This window comes from Heterocephalus glaber, unplaced genomic scaffold (assembly GCF_053883595.1).
Source record: "Heterocephalus glaber isolate CG9 unplaced genomic scaffold, H.glaber_assembly_v1.0 deba00001606, whole genome shotgun sequence".
Classification (NCBI taxonomy): Eukaryota; Metazoa; Chordata; class Mammalia; order Rodentia; family Bathyergidae; genus Heterocephalus; species Heterocephalus glaber.
Genome location: NW_028258377.1, coordinates 10,505,545 through 10,527,993, shown reverse-complemented (window position 1 = coordinate 10,527,993; position 22,449 = coordinate 10,505,545). Strand labels below are relative to the sequence as shown.

Genomic DNA, 22,449 nt, shown 5'->3' with positions numbered 1-22,449 from the left:
TAGGAAAGGATGGAAATAGCCTAGTCAGCTATAAAGGCCCTTTTCACATGGGAACTCTTGTTGAGAAGATAAAGAATTGTAGGAAAAGACCTAATTGCATGCATACGTGTGGTTAAGAACTCACTGGTCTCCCAGTGGCCTGCCTGGCCTCAACTATGCTCATGATGACAGTGAGAAATGATGAACAAAATCATTGTTCTTTTGCCTTGATTGTACCAAACCTGTCCCATGCTCCATGCCTATACTTAGCATCATATGTACCCATTTCCAACTTGGCTAACCTCTTCAATCAACATATTAGCTGAACTCCTGTTAGTAACCTTCAGCTTTATAATCTCCATTTTTAACTCCCTTTTTTAGGGACCCTCAGAAACTTAAAAGAATATAAAAATAGAGTTAACAGCCTTGGGAATTCAATGGGAAATAAATAAATAGTTCATCTTGGCAGGCTAAGGTAATTTTGGTGTTCTTAATAGTCCCTAAATTAGGACAGCAACTATTAGGAAGTAAATGCACCATTAAGTTGGAAACAGAAATTCCAACATTTGCTAGATGCTGATGAAGTTTGGCAGTGACATTTTATGAATACACTTATAAAAGAATATCAATGTCTAATTTCTTAAATGGAAGTGCAATAATGTCATTAGAACATGGAATCCTTGGAATGCCATTGTATTCTTCATAAAATTACAGAAATAAATACAAGGCAGTAACCCCATTGAGTGGAGAAATACCAGCTTATTAACAAACTTCTCCACTGTGCCTTCCTCCTGGGAGGACATGGTATTCTGTGCATCAGGAGTCTTAGAGAGGGCTGGTTTTGTCACACAGTAGTTGTGACCTCCCTGTAATTCCCAGTATCTCTGCCAAACTTGAAAAGAATGTTTTTCTAAATGGTGAAAGGGAAGACTAAAAATATCTTGACTGCTTTATCTGTCCTTTGGCTTCCTCAGAGCAAGTTCGACAAGCTCTTTAATGAGGGAATCTTTCCTTGTAATGAGCAGTGCCACCCAGAGTCACCTCATGCTACGGACTGAGACTTGTCATTCAGCTATCAATGTGCCCCTCATTCTTGTGCTTGAAATCTAGAAAGCTCATAGAAGTGACAAGTGGCTTAATGATGGGATCATGTTTATCTCAAGTGCTTTATTTTTGTAGTCTAACTGGAAGTTTTGAGAGCACCAAATGTCAATCAATAAGTATCTGTACAGAGGAGAGAAAGCCTCAGTCATGGGCCAAACTTTCCTGCAAGCATTTCCTCCAGATGTTAAAGACCACTATAGGTCTGACCACTATATCTTCTGGTAGCACTTAGCTTCTGAGATTTACAGTGCCCAAGAATTTCCTTTTCATAATCACATACCCTTTTTGGCTGATCACATATGCATATTTGCCAAGATTCATCTCAGACCTACCAAAAATCTAAATTTAGTCAGTAACTGGCATATCATCTCTTTCTGAATCTTTCCCCATGTGGCTAGGCAGGCAGAGGCAAATCAGTTATCTGATGTTGGCTAGTCCCAGTTTCTTGGAACCTATCACATTTAGCTTTGTACCAAAAGTGGGGATTGGCAGCATTTTCTCCATAATGTTGCTGTTATCTTAATTACTGAAAGCCTAGAATTAGTTTTAAGGCTCACAGAGAGTGGAGACAAGTGTGCCTATCCATGCAGGCTCTGAGTGAAGGCCAGGATCCAGCCTCGATTATAGACTAGATGATTCCACCATCAAAATGTGTCCAAAGCCAAAGACCAGCTCCAATTCAGCCCTCAGCCTGGTTAGTTTCTTTTCATTCTCTGGGCTTTTTCAGCTCATAATAAAGGACAGGGAAAATTGCTTTACATATAAGTTATTTGGAGAACTTAGATTTATAAGTCCATGGCATGAGATTGCCATAGGAAAAAAATTCTCAATAGATGAAAAGTTGAATACCATAAATACTCAGTTTTAGAGCTTTCATTTTTAAAACTGTCCTATGGAAGATGGGGTTAAGTCCTGATCTCTGTTTATGACCCTCACCTACTTTGAGGCAGCCATTTCACTGGCTGCCTGGCTGGGGGCCCTCAGCAGCAGCCTTGAAGTCAGCCCATCAATCTGACCTGAATTCTCTGTATGTAAATGGACTTGACAGGAGGGTCAGCTCACTGGTGACACTTTTATCAGTGCATTAGCTGATCAAATTTTCTATGGAACTAATCTCCCTGTAGCCATACATTTTCTACTGAAAGTTGATTACCTAAACTTAATTCCTGAAAAAAAAAATCACTCATCAAAATAGCTTTGTAACCTTAAAAGACAATCTTAAATCCATGAAGCATATTTCAAAATTCCTACGTGGACTGGTTTTCTAGGCACTAACTCTTGCCTGGAGATGGGGTGCTGGTGCTTTCTGTTGTTTTGGCACAAATGGCTGGGCTGCAGGGATGATGGTACAGTCAGTGGGACAGTTTGGTACCTGCAGATTCCGTTCTTCCTCTTACTACTGGTCACTTGACAGTCTCCCTTGGATAAAACCTCAGCCTTGTGCCTTTTGAACACTTTTCCTTCTTATAACCTCATTATTTGTTCACATGGGTCAGAGCCTCATCAAAGAGGCTAGGGAAGTGAGGAAGATGTTACAATGGGTCTGCAGTGCTCCAGTATGAACCACATTTGATTCTCAGCCTACTAGCCATTTCTCATTTCTAAACCAACTGCATGAAGTGTATGCATTATAATGAAACTGGGGGAGTAAAATGAGATGTTAGCAAAGAGAAAATACCAAATAAGTACAGGCTCTTACTATTACCATGATTATAATTATCATACTATGGGTTTGGAGGATGTGCTTAGCACATTGCATAATTAGAAGAGGAAAAGTGCCTATATTTGCTCTTTCTATTCTGTTATTAATCCTTTTAGATTATATTTCACATTTAAAATCCCCATTTTATCTTTCTCCTTTTAAAAACAGGTTTTAACAGGTTTAACTCTTAAGTTGTTGCCTACTTTTTACAGGTACCTCAGGAGTATCATCTTTTTTTGTAAAGTTTTTGTGGTGCTAGGGGTTTAACTGAGGGACTTGCACATACTAGGCAAGTGCTGTACCACTGAGCTACATCCCCAATGCAGAACTATTATCTTTAAATAGTAGGAAAAGATCCACTGCCGATTTGAACAAAGTAAACTTTAGGTCATGCTAAGAAGAGAGAAGAAATAACTGCAAACGACATGCACCTGAAGCAGTCTGTACCTTGCTGCACGGAGCAATCCAATAGGCTATGGCGAGAAAAGGGAGGCCTATGGAGACTCCAAAGACAGCCAGGAATTTCACAGCGATAGACTGTTGACGTAAGCCTGAGAGATTTTCATACCACATGGTAAGCAATTGCTGCTGACAGTTAGGATGAGCAACGAACTGTAAAAACAAAACAAAAACAAAAACAAAACGCAAACAGGAAAATGGCATCGATAGAACTTAAACAGTATACAAGCTAGGGGTGAAATGTTTCACCTGGGGACTGGCCTGAGTGTTAGAACCAGACTAGCTGGGGAAAGGACGAGGTGAGAGTGAGTGGGAGTGAGTGCGGCTTCTGACAGTATTCTGGGAAGCTTTGTGGTGTGATCAGAGCCTTCTAGGGACTGGCTAAACTAGTGCTTTGCAAAATGAGGGTCTGCAGAAGTCTTAGGCACAAAAAATGGTAGCTTTTGAGTAAATTTTTAGTCCAGTTCAAGCTGGTCATCTGATCTGGAGAGACTTAATTTTGGGCAGAGCTCATCGGTGAAGCAGCATTGAGGAATGAAGGGATCATGAATAGGATTCTGGAGTCAGAATTTTGAGTTTGAATTTTGCTCTATCACTGACTAGCCTAGTGTCCTTGGGCTGGCTACTTAGCCTTTTTGAGCCTCAACAGTCCCATCTGCAAAACAGAGTTTATCACACTGTCTGGGAGGATTAAACGGAATATTGTAGGAAGGTTTCCTTCCCTTTTCCTGTGTAGTCTGAGGAAAAATGCTTACAGTGTTTCCAGAGAACTTGTAAACTCAGTAGTTTTTGATTAGGTCTTAATGGTGTTAGGCTTGGATCCATGGAGCTTTCTGTGAGGTGCTGGAGCACTGATACATTGTATCCGGAGTCCCTTTCCTCTGGGACATCATGTACCCTTCTCACCACCACTTCCGTCTCCTGGAGCTGTCAGACCCCAATAGCAAACTTACAAAATGACCTCTTATGGTCATTTTATGTTGTGTGGTTTAATCCCTGCAGGGCATTGCAATTTGACTAAGGGTGGAACTTTGACCTAAACTCTCCCCATAAGATTTTCTCTCTAAATCGTGGACAGTTAACATGTAACCTGGAGAGACCAGAGCAGTTCTCTTCTACTGTGTGGACTAATCAAGAAAACAAGCCAGTTAAAAAGAGAGAAAGAATGAAGACGTACAGAAAGAGGCTGAAATAGTATCTGGTACTTCTTGGGGTGCAGCTCACTCTATTCATATGTTCTACCATGGATCTCTATATTCAGAGACAAAAAAACTCCCCCCCACCTTGATCTAGCATATTGACCTGGTTGCTGCAACTAAAACATTGATTTTCTGCAATAGTTGTTGCTACTTGCCCATTTACTTAGTTGACCTTGTTTTCTAGTCAGGCTACAGGCAATATTTAAGTAAAATTAATGGGAATAAAATTTAAATTGAGAAATTTATATACATTAGCTTTTTCCTCTCCTATGACAGGAGGAAAGCATTGTTTGTTTTAGCCTTGCTCAGGATACCTGTGACTATGGGAGCACTGTTGGGATTCACAGACTAGATAATATAGATGGGGGACTTTTCAAAGGGACCAACTTTACCCTGGAATGTAATGTACCCATTTGCATCTCATTTGCCTCATTGGATATTAAGGGCACATGTTCAGTGATTCCTGGGAAATACAGAACATTCCCTTTTCCTTGTAATAATAATATAAGTAGAGCTATTTTAAAATTCTCAATGCAGATGGCAATATGTTCATAAAGATTTCTAGTTTCAAGGGACTCAGAGTAGCCGTAGATAATCTGCAAGGACACTACTATTAAAGGTTAATTTGGTCCTGTAGCCCCTGATAATAGTATCAACTTGAGTATTAGATGCAAATGAACATTATTATGTCATTACTGGATTTATAGCAACCACTGTGGTCTTTCCCTGCAAGTATAGGCACAATGGATTTTTAATCCTCAAGCCAGCAGGTAGTATGTTACGTTCCTTTTCTGGCTCACAGCAAAAAGGAACAAACAACAGAAAATAGTGTAGATGTTTCAGTAAATCTCAGAGTCCAGTCAAAACATGGTCCTAGAATGGCTTGTAAGTGAGCACAGGAGGTAGGCATTTTTATTTTTGAATGGTGCCAAAATGGTCCTGCTTTGGAGACCTGCAGTTTGATTAGCAGTGGGGAGCATACATCTGTGAAAGGGCAAAAGAGTTCCCACTTGACTCACCCTGTGGTTCTCTGTACTTCAGCTTCCCTGGAAAGCTCTCTTTACATTCAGTGTCATTAGCTTTTTCTGGGTCTGGGAAAGCCAAGCCTATGCTTACTCTGCTGCCTCTCTCTAGGCGAGTCAGCACAACAGACTGTGGGGTGGGGGCGGACAGAGGTTTTGAGAGAGAACACAGTGGAGACTATCCCCACTTTCCCTGGCTTGCCTGAGAGGAAGCATGTGGTCCCAACTAAGTAAGTGGGGCCTCCTGAGACTTTGTCTTCTCTTCATTAGATCTTTGCTAATTTCCACACCATACTTATTCCTCCATGATAAAGTAACCTTGCTTCATTGATAGACTTTATGATATAATGCTCCCAGAAAGCTGACAGCAGCTGACAACTGGAGCCCAAATTGATATTTATCTTTTTGTGGGCACTTTTCTATACCTGTGGCAGGCCTTGGAAGTCAACTTTGTGACATATAGTTTAATACATATCAAAGGATTTTTTTTTTTGCTTGTGATTTTTTTTTTTCAGTTTCTGCTATGATTTTGAAAATATCATCCCTGATCCAAGGAGGATGAGAGTAGAAAATGAATTACACCAACAGGACACAAAGAAAACTCTAATCCAAAGGGCGAGGAACAAAGTCAGGAAGAACTCAGGGTGGGAGGAAGATTTTCAAAAGCAAGGTCAGAGAGGAATCAATGGAAGAAAAGCCTACAGCTAGAATGGAATGAAACTCAGAAACTTGGTATTGTCTTGGACTTGTTTTATTTGATATCTAGCTCACAAAAGAATGGAATGATCAAATGACAGATGTCATCAAGAGTCTTGCCCAGGCCACTCCTGCCCTGAGCCATTCTGGCCTAGAGCTTGGGATATTTTTAGGAAAATTCTTCAGGGAATGTACTCATGTGATGTGACTCGATTTTCCCATGACATGATACCCACTCTTCAGAGCAGGGAGTTTGCAATGGGCTAGAGCTGAACATCTAGTAAGATGGGTTTATGTGGGGCTGAGTAGCCTTGTAAGAGAAAACAAATCAGACTATATCCATCACTGCGATAGACAGCAAGAGCTAAGAGAAGTTAAACTGCAAGGGGAGACAGGAGGAGGCTCAGAGACAAAATTCTTTATCATAGAAAGGAGCCTGTGGGATTAGCCAGTTTGGGAAACAGGACCTGAGAGTCAAGAGGAGCCAGAATTCATGTGGTTGCTGGTTCCTGAATCCATCCCAAACCAATTATCCTGATAGCCCATTTGCATCAGCCTCATAGTTACTGTAACATTTGTACTCAAAGCTAGTTTCTGGTAATATCTTACCTAAACATCTTGTTCCTCCCGGCTACTGACAACAGTGATAAGAATATAATGCTAGTTTATGGGGACTCAGGCATATTAACTAAACTGTGGCTCTTACTTTGATTTTAATTAGTCCATGGCCCACTATTTCTTTTATAGGCTAAAGAAAAGCCACCCCCTTCATTCTTCATTTTTTTCCCCCTGCTTTATAGTCATTCACATGGAGATATCTGATACGTTTTTTTTTTTTTGTACCAGGGATTGAACTCAGGACCTTGCACTTGCCAGGCAGGTGCTGTGCTGCTGAGCTACATATCTGATGTTTTAAAAAGTTACAGAGCTACAAAAATTCCTTAATTAACTACATATTGAGTATTTTAAGGGGTATTTTATGGGGACATTAGCACCCACAGTCCAGATATCACAATAGGATATAAGGCTTTTTCTGCCAGTGAGTGGTTCAGTACATGGACAGCTTCCCAGCTGGCCCTGCCTTATGCTGGCCAGATGTTGTTAGGTCATTCTTGGCTCTTTCCCTGCTTAGCTTTCCTCTTCTGTAAAATCTAGTAAGTATGTTAGTGTTTGTAAAGTGCTAAGAATAATACCTTGCAAATACTAAGTACTATATTAGTATTAGTTAAATGAAAACAAGCCAATGACTTTCTTTTACTTTCTCATTTTTTCCCCTCTTCTGTTTTTCCCTTCTTCCTGATTACTTCCTAAGCCACCTTTCTATCTATACTTGTGATTTCCATTTTATTTTAGCACACATTTTCTTGAAGTGTTGTTATTGCCTTTAGAAATGTCTAGATAGCAACCAGGTGGTTCTTTTGAAAAAATCAGAGTAACCTAAGTGGGCTGTTAGGCCACTCCTTCTGTATCCACTTCTTCCCCCATCATCCTGGACTGAAGGTGGAGCTTGATTCATTGAGCTCTTGGCTTAAAATGGGCTATTCTCTGTGGGGGCAGCCAGGGTCATCATCATGTCTATTTATCAGACACATTGATCTTTGCTCCTCTGCTGATTAGGGGCCCTCTGGAATGAGGAGCAGTGCCAGCTATTGAACCCCCAGAAAGCTCTCCATCCTCCTTACAGCCCCACACCCACCTTAAACGCTGTTAAGTCCTGCATGTTGCTCTTTTAGGGTAACAGGAAGAGGGCTGCCTTGGCAGCTGTATGGTTTCCACATTCCTTAAATATAGATTTTTCTCTCTGATACAAGGCTTCATTTACACAGTAATGAGATGTGGTAGTGCATGACTTGATAAGCTGAAGAATAACATAGCAGGAGAAAAATTTCATGAAATTCAATGCTTATGGAGAAAATAATGTTCTTTTAAATAGATATGCCACCAAAGGCCTCACTGATGTCTGATATGACTGTGGTCAAGATTTTCTCCTGCATGTACATTAGCATTTGCTTATAGAAATCTTTTTTTGGAAACCATCTACATAGGCAGAAGTAGACTAGTCATCAAGTGGCTGTTCTCAATGTGGATAGCAGATCTGAATTAGGATAGCATAATGTTCTTCCCTTCCACTTTGTCTTGGCAGTTCTTTCAAGCCATGAAAGGTAGAAGGGAAGGAGAGAGATGGAAAGACCAGTTGTTTACTAGTTTAATGTGTTGGTTTGTTCATTGGTTCGACAAACATTTCCTCAGTGACTCTTCTCACTAGACACTGTGCTCAGAGCTGGAGACGTGGCTGCATGGAACTCTCAGCTTTATGACAGTGAAAGTAGAGTGAGATCGGCAGCAACTCCGGGCCAGTTCCTGAGAAGGCCTTCTGTGGTGGGTGGGTAAGGAATGTCAAATGCTAATTGGAGCATGGATCATTAGTGGGTGCCCTTCATGCTGTTTTTTTGTTGATCCTTTCTCTTTATTTGTGAAACCTACTGGTGTATGCCCCACACTCTTGGATAATCTAGTTACTTTGTCTCCATTGATAACATCCTGCAGACTATGTTTCTCTGTGCTAAGAAGTGGTTAGGTACACAGATTCTGAGATTAGACCACCCAGGGTCAAATTCTAGGTCTTCAATTCTTAATCATTTGACCATGCGAAAACCACCTCACTGCTCTTAGCTTTTCGAGAAAATGTGTTTTGAGTGCTCAGCACATGACCCTGTGCTTAGTAAGTATTAAAGGTGGGCACTGGGACGATTGCAGGTGTGATTCCTACTACTACTTCTTCTAGTTCCCCTCCAGCGATGTTTAGTTCTTTTATCTCTTCCCTTTGCTAAGTTTATGCCATCAGCAGAGAGTGCTGAATGGCCCAGTGTTTTTAGAGTTAAGCATTCCTGGAGTATGTATTATGCTTGATTATAAAGAAAAAGAAAACACCCCCCCCTCCAACCTTTTGTTGTACTAGGGATGCCGTGAAAGTGCTGTATCATTGAGCTACATCCTCAGCTCCTTTTCCTTTTTATTTTGAAACAGGGACTTGCTGTAGTTTACAGACTGAACTTGACTTGTGATTCTCCTGTCTCAGGCTCTTGAGTAGCTGGGATTATGTGCGTGTGCCACCACTTCTGGCTGCCACTGTTTTATTAAGTTTTAAATTCATTTTGGTAAGGCACTGACACTGTCACCATGCTCACTGAGTCTGTGTATTTAGCCAGTCAGCACTGGAGTGGCCCTCAGACGAGCATGATCCATGGTAGTCCTGGGAGGATAGGGTAGTAAATTTGGGGTGGGAGGCCCATAAAATCATAGCTCTTTCAAGGAGCCTGTCAGCATGGGAACCAGGCAAAATGAAAAGTTTTAAAGACATCATGTAAATTTGTTCTGTTATTTATTGAGGATCTACTTTGGAAGGAACTTCAGTTATATTATTTTTCATAATATTCTTTACAATAACCTTCAAAAATGGATGTATTATGTATTTGCATGTCCAAAGTGGGATGTGTTATCACCCCGTTTCAGTTGAGGAAACTGAGGCTTGGTCATCTCAAGCTGCCCAGTCTCACCACTTGAAATTTGAGGCTTCAATTCTCATCTAACTCTTAAACTTGAGCTGATTCCGTTTCACTAAATGTTCTCTTGGTTTGGTTGTCTTGGATTTTAAACTTTCCTGATCTTAGTTTCTTATCATAAATAAAACAATAAAAAGAAAACATTTACTGAACACTTACCATGGATCAGACCCTGTGATGAGCACATTAGGAACATTGTTTCATTTACTCCTTGTCATACAATGTGGTGGCACAATTGTTATGCCCATGTAAAAGCTGATAGTACTGTAACAGTTACTAGGGCATAGAGCCAGGATCCAAATTCAGATTTGACTCCAGAGTGGCCATTCATAACCACTTTCTTATATTGGCTTTCCCAGCTGAAGCTTCCTGCATCTCTTCTGGGTCAGGCTACTGCCCCATTCTGTCTGCCAAGCAGGAGGGCATCTCTGTGAGCCTGTGGATTTCAGATGTGCCATGGAGAAGCTTTCCAGCCAGAGTTCTGGGTGTCTCTTTTCACCCTGCGACAGTGCACTATATCCTTGTGGAAGAACAGTTGATTTCTGGCTTTCTTCTCCAGAGCAGTAGAAGTTGCTATGCTAATCCCATGTCCACTTCATTTTCACTGTTTGGGGTGGATGGAAGGATAGAGGTATAGATGGATAGGATGTTATCTGGGGAGAAAGGAAGCAACTAAAAGGAAATGAAAGGAAGGAGAAAGGAGGAGAAGAACAAAGCAAGGGAAGGGAAAGTGGGAGACAGAGTTAAAAACCTGACCTCCACTATTCCAGTGTGGTTTCTATGCTTCTGCTTCTTGTTCCTAGTCTCTAGTCAAATTGCAGCAAACCTATTCCTAGAGTTTCCCAAGCATTAGCATCCCTGAGCCGCTGTTTAAGGTTTTCTTGCTACCTGAAATGTTTTCCCTCTTATCTCTACTTGTCCAGGTTTTGTCCATCTCAACAGTAATCTCTTCCATGAAGGTTTACCCTATGGACCTAGGTGAGAATCTTTCTTTCCTCTAATGTAATTCTTATTTTATCCCTCTCATTGTAGTTATGTGCCTGTATCATCCTCTGCTGGAGAGAAGACCCCTTCTGAAGAGCTCCTGCCATCCTTAATACAGTGCTCAATGAGTGGGTACTATTTGAATGAGGAAATGGCACAGCTAGAAGTTATCTGCTTTCAGATTGCAAACCAGGACAAAGTGGCCTTCCTTACTTATCCTCCCTGTTGTATGGCAGATTCCTACCAATAGTGGGTATAACATCACATCTGAAACAGGCATATGGATTCAAAAGGTTAAAGGTTTTCTTGTTTTCCAGGAGACATGATAAACAGATGATTGAATTCATGTCTGCTGGATTTATTTTTACTGCAAAAGTGCCAACAGATTGGAAAACAATAATAATAACAGCTTTCTTAATTCCCAAAGTAACTGAGCTAAAAATTTAAAGCGCTTACCAGGAAAAATCCATACTTTTCTCTTGGGGGAGATACCATAAGAAAAAATGAGCCAAGGATGGGGACAGGAGTTGGAATTGAGATCAAGGGGTTTTGTGACTATAATTTGGGGTTCTTGATGCTCTGCCTGGACACACTGAACCTCTCCCCTATTTGTAGTACCATCTTCAAAATTTTTCATTAGCTGACCACCCAAATATCTGTCAGACATCCCCTTCACTGTTGGGAGGTTCCATTTGGGTGCACATTAAACATCTCTCACTTGATTCCAGCCTCCCTTCCTCCTTTTCCACATATTTACTCCAAACCCCAGCCAACTCTGGCATGCTTCTTGATAGTTTCCACAGCAGAGGGTCCTGCCAGGCAGCTGCTCTCTAAGAGTCCTGAAACTTTTGCAGGCAGCAAGAGGAGAGGCCATCTTTGAAGGAGCTTTACTTCCACAGATATTTCATATCACCTACTCAGGTAGCTGGCTGAGTTACTTTTTAAGACAGCTCTATGTTCCTATGTCTCAGGGACAGCAGAACATAAAACACTCTGCCACCTCTCTTTAAACAAACCTCCATTTTTCTGAATCAACAGGAATTACACAAATGCCCCCATTTGGTGGGTTGTTCTGAGAACTGTGCTTGTGACTCAGTAGCATCTATTTTACCTGAGAAAGGATGATTTTCTGATGAATATAATAATGCATGAACTAGCCTGTGTGTAATATTGGTGGGGTAAGGACCAAAACAAATGGCCCTGGACTCTTATTGCTGCAGGCAAACTATTTTCTAAGCACAGTGGCCTGGCAGGAGGTTGTGGCTGGCTTTCCTGAAGAGGGATGGAGTGCTTGCTTTTCCAGTGCTCACTAGGCATTCTCCTACTGCAATGAGCTCAGAGGTTGCTAGTGAGGTGACTCAGCTTCCATCCTGGCTGTGTTGTCATGGCCAGAGTTCTAGATGACTGTCACTACTCTCTCACAGGGTCACAGAGAGCCTACTCTCCATATCTAGACATCAATCCTTTGACTCCACACGGGGATGCGCCCTTTTTTACTAAAGCAGAAGTAGAAACTGCTTCTAGCAAATCTTCTGGGATTATTTTCAATTCCTTCCTTTCTTGAGTCCTTCCCTCTAGCCAAGCTGCTCTACATGCTGTTCCTAAGCATGGCATATATCGTCATCCCCTGTCCCTGTTCACAGAACTTCCATCCTGCTTCTCTCAGGTTCAGTTGTTAATCAGCATTCAAGATTCAACTTCCTCTCTACCTCCAAGTCCTGCAAAGTTCCTCAGCCCCCACAGATGTCTTGGACTCCTCTGGGTCTTAATTCTGTGGTCCACTCACTTGGCAATCGTTCATGAGTCGAGAGGTGGATAGCTATATGCTAGTGTTTACATCTGATCTTTTCTACTGTTTTAAATCTCCTGTGTATTCCCAAGAGCATGCAGCCTTATGTTTGGCATGTAGTAGGTGCTCAGTAAATTTCTGTTCAGTGATTGATAAACTGAATGCTTTCCTGAATCCTCTTAAGATTTGCTCCATGATTTTCTCTGTGACTCATCAAAGAATAATTTCTAAATATAACAAATCCTCTATTATTCAGAGCCTGGTAAACACTGAACTGTCTCCACATTTTTACTAGGCAGAAAGCAGAGGAGATGAAAACTAAACAGTTCTTGTATAGGAGAGTCTGAAATAGGGTTTGAGGATTATCTCTTGGATTGGATGAAGATTATTTTTCTATATGTTATGTACCACTTTGAGCTGACATTAATGCAGCATTTTGACATCAATTCAAATGTTTATGTACTAATCATAGTTACAATGTTAAAGAATATTTGTTTAGTGCTGTTCTGTCTGGCTCTATGCTTAACAGTCACCATATTATTTAACCCTGTATTTGTCTGTTTTCAGTTTCTATAACAAAATACATGAAGCTAAGTATTTGTAAAGAAAAGGCATTTCTTTAGTTCACAATTGTAGAGGTTATAAGTCCAAGGTAGAGTGGCCCCATCTGTTCTGCCTCTGATGGGGATTTTCTGGCTGCATTGTAACATGGTGGATGGCATTATAGTGGGAATGTGTGTAAGAGGGAGAGATCACATGGTAAGAGAGGAAGGCAGAGACCAACAAAGAGCAAGTCCTCTCTTATCCGAACTTGCTCTTGTTTGAACTTACTCCCATCACAAGATCATCATCAATCCTTTCTGGTGCCCCCATGATCTAATGAACTTGCAGCAGGCCCCATCTCTTAAAGGTTTCAGCACCTTTCATCCCCTCCACACTGAGGACAAGCTTTCACCACATGATGAAGGGATATATTCAATCCATATCCAAAACATAGAAAACTCTCACATCAGTTCCTTGAGGTCCATATGTTATATTTAAATATGGAGACAAAAGACATGGATTAGTAACTACAAAAAGTCACAAAAAGGCTTGTGTATAACAGGGGCTAGACTTGATTCCAGACTAATATGACTTCAAAGATAATGTTTTGAATTGTTATTCTATATCTCTACATGGTAGATTTAAACCAGACAGACATGCCAAAGCACACTGTTATGGTTTGTATTTAGATGTTCCCGCAAAGCCTTTTGCAGATGAGGTGGAACTTTCTTTTTCATAGGTAGTTGAATCTGGAATATGTAATGCTGGGATTAAGGGTGTATGATTAAACCACTATGTGTGAGTGATTAGTTTGGCACTGCCCTAATCCTGGTAGTTTGATTAAGATAAAAGGGGAAGAAGATGCTGTTAAACCCCCTTGTTGCCTTTGGTACTGTATGGGCACCATGTTGTTTCTCCTCTGCTATGCTTGTTTGTCATCCCTGCCTTTGGAGCCAGCCAGTTAAGGACTGAAACCTTAATGAAGTGTAAGCCAAATAAACCTTTTCACTTTGGATGTTGGGTATTTTGTCTCAGCAAGGAGAGAAAAGTAATTAACACACACAGGGACCATAATTTGTCCCAGGCCACAAAGATAGGGGACCTTTCGATTCAAGATGTTAGAACTCTCATGTCTCTCTGGACTTCTGTCTGTTGGACTGTAAAGTCCCAGTGGAGTTAAAGATGAGGAATATGCAAGGGAAGGGTTCAAAGCCAGTTTTTGAGATAACTACATCTTCTTAATAAGAGTGAGTCATCATGTTAAAGATGAACTCCTGGACTCTTTTTCTCCCACAGATAGTCAAGACTAGCAGAGTAGCAGTAACTGATTCCATGATGGCTCAATTGCCTGAATCACAAATTTGTCAAGAGGCAGGTTAGTGTAGAGGTCACCTCAGCCCAGATTTATAGCCTTGAAGAGAATAGACTCCACTCAAAAACTGCTTTTCTGAGAGACCTAATTAGGATCTCAGGCCCCTTGCCAGCTCCTACTTGACACTGACATCTTACTAAGAAGAGCTGCAGTCACTGGGGATTTAGCTCTGTGGTGCTGCTGCCTGCCTTGCAAGTGCAAGGTCCTGAGTTTGATCCCCAGTACAAAAAAAAAAGAGAAAATCTGCAGTCCTAGACAGTTCGCTGAGCCTGAATCCTGACTAGATTGTCCAAGTTGGTTGGATAAGTGTGCAGACCTTCTTGGTGGTTGTGTTGTCCCTTCAGTACAAATATTCACGGTTGATTTTAAATTTTAATTTTTAAATTCTTATAAAATGTTACTATTATTAGTATTTTGATATAATGAGACATAAATGCTAAAATAATAGCAAAATCATTGGTTCAAGAATTAGAAATAACGTGCATAATGCCAATGTCTTAGGTCTTAGTAGCTGGTGAGTATTCTATTCCCACTGGCAGACAACCATCTGTCTATGCGTTGGACATATATATAGTAAATGACTGTCAGTTCTAGGTACCATGCACCTTTAAACATGGAAGACATGGTGAACAAGTTGGTTAATGCTCTACCTTTAGAAATCGTGTTAATTTCCCAATTTTGATGATACTGGGTCTTTTATGGCTTGTGTGTGGATGTTCCCCCAAAGCTCATGCTTTTCCAGAGGTGGTTGAATCTAGAGTATGTGGTTGACTTATGGTAGGGCTTGGCCTGAAGGTACTGGGATTAAGGGTATGATTGCTACCCACTCTAAGTAGACTGCATAAAATAAAAGAGGAAGACACTGGTAAGGCTCTCTTACTACCTTTGCTACTTTGTGCATGCCGTGTTTCTCCTCTGCAAGGCCTGATTGTCATCCCTGTCTTGGAGCCAGCCAACTGGGGACTGAAACCTCTATGAACTATAAGGCAAATAAACTCCTTCCCCTTTAACTCTAGGTGTCAGGTATTTTGTCTCAGCAATGAGAGAAGAGTTACTAACACAGGGTCCTTTCAGATCGGATGGCAGAGAATTCTTTTTAAATGATGACTTCCTCCTATGTATTTCTATTTGATTTAAATATTTCACTCAAGTCTCTCTATCTATCCCTAAAATGTACCAAGTGCAGAATATCAGCTGCTACTTCCTCATTCTCTGAAAGAATCTCAGGTGGGCCAGTCCAGGCCTCAGGTACAGGTGCTGCTGTGTCTCTGTAGCCCTGTTCTGGCTGCCTCCTCACCAGCTCTCAGATCTTGCTTCTGCTTCCATTGAGGCTTCCCACACCAGTTCATTCTGCTGCCAAGTATGAGAAGCCCTCTGCCAAGGGCTTGGTTTCTCCTGAAGTCTGGCACTGGGCCAGAGGGGCCCCATATCACACTGAGTGCTGTATTTCTTTGGACCTGATGCCTCCTTGGAATGTGAAGTTTGTTTTCTTCACAGAGGCAGCCACACTCTCTCCTTGCTTCTGTCTCCAAGTTTCCGCTGTTCATCACAGAATGCCTGTCTCTTCTCATGCCTGTTTTCTGAAAGGCAAGTTTCCCATCAGAATGGCTGGGAATGATGACCAGGGTGAAGTAATATTTTTCATTGTTCCATAATTTCTCTTTCCGAGGGTTTAGGCTTTCATAATTCTATTTTGATGATCCAAATTGGGGGATTTATTGTCTTATTTCATGTTCTCTCTATCTGACTACGTGAGTTAGCCTCTCACTAGGCCTGGATGGAGAGAGGTCTAAAATCCTGAAGTAGTATTCTCAGCTCCCTACACATAGTTCATCTTGACTTGTGGAAAGGAATGGTTGAAGGCCTGATGGTTCTGGTCAGAATTGTTTCTCACTCTCCCCACTTAGGTGTTGGCCAGATTTCTTCTGGGATTTTTTTCTCTCCAATTTTCTTTAAAATTTAACCTTACTTTTTGCTCTTCTGCCTTCCAGCACCAACTCAATCAATAAAGTTAGATCATGTGTTTATCAGTGAATACCCCCTTTGCTCCAATAGCTACCATAATTCTTTATATGTAGAGCTCACAGAACACTTTCAAGGAGTGTCTTTTAATTCTATATGTCACACCACCCATCCCTACTGTTTAATACTTGAAGGGATATTGTTACTTAGTCAAAGATCTTGGCACACATCTAAGTGTGATGCTTAGTAAATGTTAGTTTCTTTTCTCTTAGTGGTGTCTCTGGCTACTTTGCCCCCCATGGCTCTGGGTTGGACAACTTCAAATGCTGTCTTCACTTCTCTGAGAAATAAGGAAATTCAGCACACTCCAAACACTGGAAATATTATTTCTGGTTAAAGTACTTTTAGTCATGCAGTGATCTCAGGCTCCCAGTTTTCAGATGTCAGATGAGGACATGAATATTCAGCATCCAATGCAAAGGTCCTCCAGGCACTTATTTGTATTTGCCATCTGAAAAGTAGTCCCCCCATGCCTGGACATATACAAATATACTTTTCTTATTGAGTTGGGTCACCTTTGTTCATACTTTCAATGCTGATCTTTATCAATCTAGTGGCAAATAAGATCTCTTCCCTCTTTCTCATCATCTTCAGAAGAAACCAAGTCTCATGAAATGAGACATATATTTACACTCAAGTGAGTCTACCAAAATGAGTCATCTAACTACATTCAAATTTATCTAACCGTATGTATATCCCTTCTACTGAGCCCGACACAAGGAGCACAAAGGTTAACAATTGTGTCTTTGCTCTCTTGGACCTTTAAATCTAGCCAAGGAAACAGCATCAGGCACATTCAGTGTAGCTCAACAGGTGCCATAACAGGAGTTAGTCAAGGGTGCTATGAATTTGCAGAGAAGAGACATCTGGCCCAAATTGAGATGTTGAGAGACAGTAAGAAAAGGCTCTATGGGGAAGGGATTTTTTAATTTTTAATTTTTAAAATTTATTAGTACATGTTTGCAGTACATGCCGTTTACAGTCATCTTGGGACATGGTTACATGTACACACTACAGTTTGTTTCTTTTTTTTCTTTACTCTCCTTTCCTTTCCCTCCCTCTCCTTCCTCCAATTTTCCTCACCCATTTTTTATTCTTGCTGATATTATTAATTTTAGCTAATATTATGGCATATAATATTTACATTAATCAAAGTTATTAGATTCCTATGCATGGCATATCTTTATTCTACTTATTTTGGGGAAAGGATTTTGTGCTGAGCTGTAGGCTATACCCAGGCCCAGGCAGTGTCAGGAAAAGTATGTTGAAAATGAGGACCAACAAAGTATTTGGGCTGTAGAATCACCCACATCTTGGTTTAAATCTTGCCTCTGTCCATGACCGGTTGTGTGATGCTGAGCAGGTTATGTCACCTCTGAGAAGCAACTTTTCATTTCATATGCGAAGTGGGATGATGATATTCATAATGTATGGAATGAGCACATCCAAAGCACTTGGCATGGTAAAGGGCACAAATTAAGTGTTTAATCACCTGTTGTTGTGGTTGTTAATATTATTATTGAAGCCTCAGAGCCTGGCATGTCATGAAAGCTGCAGGTAGCTCAGTGTGTTTGGACCATCATGGCATGATAGGAAGTGTTAGGCCCTGAAGGTCTGCACTCATGAATCATGCTAAGATGGAGACTACAAACATGTCTTGGAAAAGCCAAGTGCCTTGGGAGCTAGGTGAAACTATAACAAACATTTTACTTTTAGGTTTGTTTTGGTACCGGGGATCGAACTCGGGTCCTTGTGCTTGCGCAGCAGGAGGCGAAACCACTGAGCTAAATCCCTGGCCCAAACATTTTACTTTTAGATATATGGATCAGATAGCCACAGTGTAGGTTTTGTTTACACACATTTGCCCTTACTCTTGCTTCCCACTGTTCCTCCATGTATTAAAGAGCAGAACAACATCCTGCATTTAAATTACAGCATCAGGCAGTCCCAAAAGGCTCCAGGAGCACCTGATTCATGGGACCTGCCCAGTGGACAATGATAATTTATTACAACGTTCAGTACTCTGTTTGCAGCCTCTTTAAATGTTAATGATCACTAATGTAATTATGACGGGGAAAGTTCCTGGGCTAGTTTCGGGTTTAATTTAATTTAGAAAGCCATCTGGAACTATGCAGAATTTTTTAAACATTTTTTTCCAGGCCAAATTTGGGTGGCTTCTAGTCACTATAATATCAAGTTTATGGCAAAGACACTGACCCTAGACTCTGAGATCCAGAAGGGAACCCCAGCAACCTGAGCCTGAGTTGGTGCGAAGCTGATGCTGGATTTTGTAATTTCCTCAAGGACAGGGAAGAGGCATTATGGTTTATGTTAAAACTTGAGCCCCACTCAGCTGAATAAGAGGCCAGATGAATGGATGCTTACTATGCTTAGAAAAAAATTTGTGTTTGTTATCTCATTTATAGGTCTTTTGGTAATCTGTTCTTGACTCCTTTATATGCCACCATTATCTCTTTTGCTCTCTGTGATCCAGCCCTGCCAGCCTCCTCACTATCCCTGAAAGATACCAAATCCTTCTTTGACCACACTGTCCAAAATAATGTCTTTCCTCTCCCCTCTACTCCAGTCCCTTCCTGTCCTTTTACTCTACTTTTTCTTTTATCATTTAGAAACCATTTGGATCTGTTATGCATTTATTATCTGTTACTGTACTAAAATGTAAGCTGTGTAGGGCCCTTTTTTTTAAAAACTGTATTGTGTCTGTAGACCTGTAACAGTATAGAGTACATATATAATGGTCCCTCACCAAATAGTTGTTGAAGGAATGAGTTCATGAAAGGATCATCTGGTTCCTCTCTTTGATTCCATAGTGCACTCCTACATGTAGGAACTCTGGTATCTCTTCTCTCAATTGGGGTAGACAGATGGCACTTCCAAAGATGGTAGCAAGAATATTTCTTATCCTAGTTGCTCTGAAATGAGATCCTGCATATTTTCCATTAAGAGGTTGGGGTCTGTTTCCTTGTGGTGGGAGCTGGGCTTGCTCTCAGTGACCTATTTTGACCAACAGAATTGGGCAGAAGTGAGGCCGCAAAACTCCAGGACTGGGTACTAGAGATCTTCCGCATCTACCTCCATTCCTTGGAGAACTCCTTCTTAGAAGGCAGCTACTACGCAAGAGTTGCACTCCCTGGAGATCACTGTGCTTCCAGGAAGCTTATCATAGCTGCACAGAGGGAGAGGGACCATGTGAAAGAGCCTTATGGTGCCAGCCATCCAAGTGAAGCCTTCTGACACCTTCCAGCCAGCCCAGCCACCAACAAAATATAGCTAAGTGAATGATTTTAAAATGACTTCCCAGTTGAGGCCAACCAGATTTCCTGACCTATAGAATTATAAGCAAATAAAATGCTTTATATTTCTCCTAAACCACTAAATTTTATATATCAAAAGATAAGTTTTCAGGCCTTAATCCTAGCACTCAGGAGGCTGAGGCAGGAGGATTGCCGTGAGGTCGAGGCCAGCCTGGGCTACATAGTGATTTCAAGGATATCCTGAACTGCATAGTGAGACCCTGTCTCAAAAAAAAAAAAAGATCAGTTTTCAATTTTCAGTTCTCAGCATTTCATCTTGCTACCTCCATGGTGCTGTGAGCAAGTGCTATTCCCTGGTCCTTCCCTCCCCACTGCCTTGATGTTCATCCTGCATCCTTCTCATTTCTCAGAGAAAGAAACATCTGTCCTAATCACTACTCCTCTGGTCTGTGTTCTTGACCTTTTCTGTGGTCTTCCAACCATCCTAAATCCACTGTGAACTCTGCTGACACTGTTCTCTCAAAGTCTTGTTAATGTCCTTCTGGTTATCAGCCCATGAACCTGGCCTGTGTGCCTTCCTTCTCTCAGATAGTTCAGTGGTTCAAATGCTGCCTACCATTCACTAAGCCATAAATGTCCTCTTTTCTTGGCCCTATCTGTGTGGGAGATGAGCCCCTTATTTTATTGGCTGAAGACATCATGGGAAATGAGTGGTGTTTTGCCTTCTGCCTCCTGAGGAGGTGGTCAAGAGCTCTGTGTTCAGTTGGCCCTAGCTCAGGAAGAAGTTTACAGTTTCTGTGGTGGTTTGGAGATTGGTCTGAAGACCAGGTACAGACCTTTTAGGAGGCTGAAGGCTGGTAAAGAAGAGATGTTGAAGGAGAGTGCTTGCATTGGAGATAAGCTTCCTGAGACTGGAGAGAGGTGGGGATTTGGGACTATTCCATGAGTGGTAGATGTCAGGTTCCATTTTAACTCTGCCCTGGACATACATGGACATGGAAATGGGGTGTTCCAGAGTGTTGGGGATTGATCAATGCTGAGGGGCTTCTTTGTGGAAGTTTAGAGGACAGTCTTAGTACCAGATTGGCCCAGAGATCTTTCTGCGTTGGAAGCTCCAGGAGGAAAGAGATTCTTGTCTGTTTTGTTTTTCTCTTGTGTTCCTGGCACCTACTATAGTGTCTGAAACACAGGAGGTACTAAAATAAAAGGGTGGTAAATGATAAGAGCAGATTGGGTCAGATGGTGGTGATCAGGGTTTGTTAGTGGCATTAGAAGGGCACAGACTGAGAATCTGTCTTTGGTTATACAGGAGGGTTTTCCGGACTGTGGTATGATACAGAGGATGATGTGCCAGGACTGAGACAGGATTTCCTGGCAACCTAGGCAGGAGACACTGAGCCAGGCTTCTTATGTTTTAGAAAAAGCACAAAATGATAAGAGCCAATAGAATGTCAAACACTGCTACAATTGATTTTCATGTACTGATTAATCCTTGCAACAGTAAATTTGACATAAATACAGTTAGCTTTTTTTGTTTCACAAATGAGGAAACTGAGACACAGAAAGGCAATTAACACATCTAAGATCATACAACAAGGATGTGAACCCAGACATGCCTGTTTTGGAGCTGAACCAATATCAATATAGCTCTAAGATGTGAGCTTTTATACTCTTGCAAATAATGAGGCAAATTCATACAGCACATGCCTTTCTCCAGTAATTAAATATTTAATATTATATATACACACATAGAAATGACAGCAGATTAGGATAGAAATAGTTTTTTTCTCTGGTAATAGAGTACAACAGCATGGAGTGGGCTGCGCCTTGCCTGCCCTCCAGATGATATGCAGCCAGCGCCCTAGCCAGTATTAGTTACGGACCAGAACATTTGCTGAGAGATAACATTTATAATTTTCTGGAAGTCTTTGTTTACCTGGTACTTACTATGTATTGAAAGTTTATAAGAAAAGTATTGTTATCCCTGCCTTAGAGGTGAGGGTAAAGCAAGGGAGATGATTTATTTGCTTAAGGTGACCCAGAGTTGCCTCACTCCAGAGCTTATGATTCTAACCACTGCTCTACATAGAATCTTTCCACATCAAGTGGAAAGGTGTGGGTATTCATTTTGTTTAACAAAAATACAGTCTTTCAGTGTCTTGGAGGGAGTCAGTCATTTCAGCAAGAATCTCTAACAACTATGTAAAGAACCTTCAGTGTATTTTTACACTCTATGTAAATATAATAACCGATTATTGTTATAACAGAATTATCTATCTATCATCTATCTATCTATCCATCTATCTATCTATCATCTATTTATCGTCTATCTGTAGTAGCAAGTCAATTTTCTCTGGGTACTGGTTTGTTATCACCTAAGATTTGTAACAGGTCTAATGGACTTGGTTGTTGAAAATTTGTCTGTGTAAACTCTCCCTAATATATAATTTCACTAAGTTTCAGCTTGATGATAACTGAAAGTAGCTTGCAAATTAGCCAACACTTTAGCATTTGCTTTTTGCCCATGGAATGAAGGTCCTTGTTAGAAAAACAGTGCTATATTGTATTACACTAATTGAAAGTAATCTGGGACAGCTGGATGAAGAGGGTTAGTTGAGGATCTGGTGAGTACTGTAGTATCTTTGAGGATCTCTGTGGACTAGAGTGAGAGTACCCTGCTGTGTGAATTCACTCCTCCCAACTATGGGAGTTCCTCTGGAGAACATTTCTTATCCTCACG

General features: G+C 41.1%; 1 protein-coding gene and 1 long non-coding RNA gene across 7 annotated transcripts in view; one reads left to right on the top strand and one right to left on the bottom strand.

Moving 5' to 3' along the window:
- The window catches only part of LOC147822921 (uncharacterized), a 408,296-nt gene that overhangs the window by 75,368 nt on the left and 310,479 nt on the right, over window positions 1–22,449 (top strand). The gene's annotated exons all lie outside the window — the stretch shown is intronic.
- The window catches only part of Trpc7 (transient receptor potential cation channel subfamily C member 7), a 188,457-nt gene that overhangs the window by 88,443 nt on the left and 77,565 nt on the right, over window positions 1–22,449 (bottom strand). For 2 of the 3 annotated variants that reach the window (XM_013077533.3, XM_087194729.1), the window contains exon 4: window positions 3,233–3,397. The exons of the other annotated variant lie outside the window; for it this stretch is intronic. In XM_013077533.3, coding sequence (XP_012932987.2) covers window positions 3,233–3,397 — 165 coding nt within the window. The remainder of the gene's footprint in view (window positions 1–3,232; window positions 3,398–22,449) is intronic. 3 annotated transcript variants of the gene reach the window in all.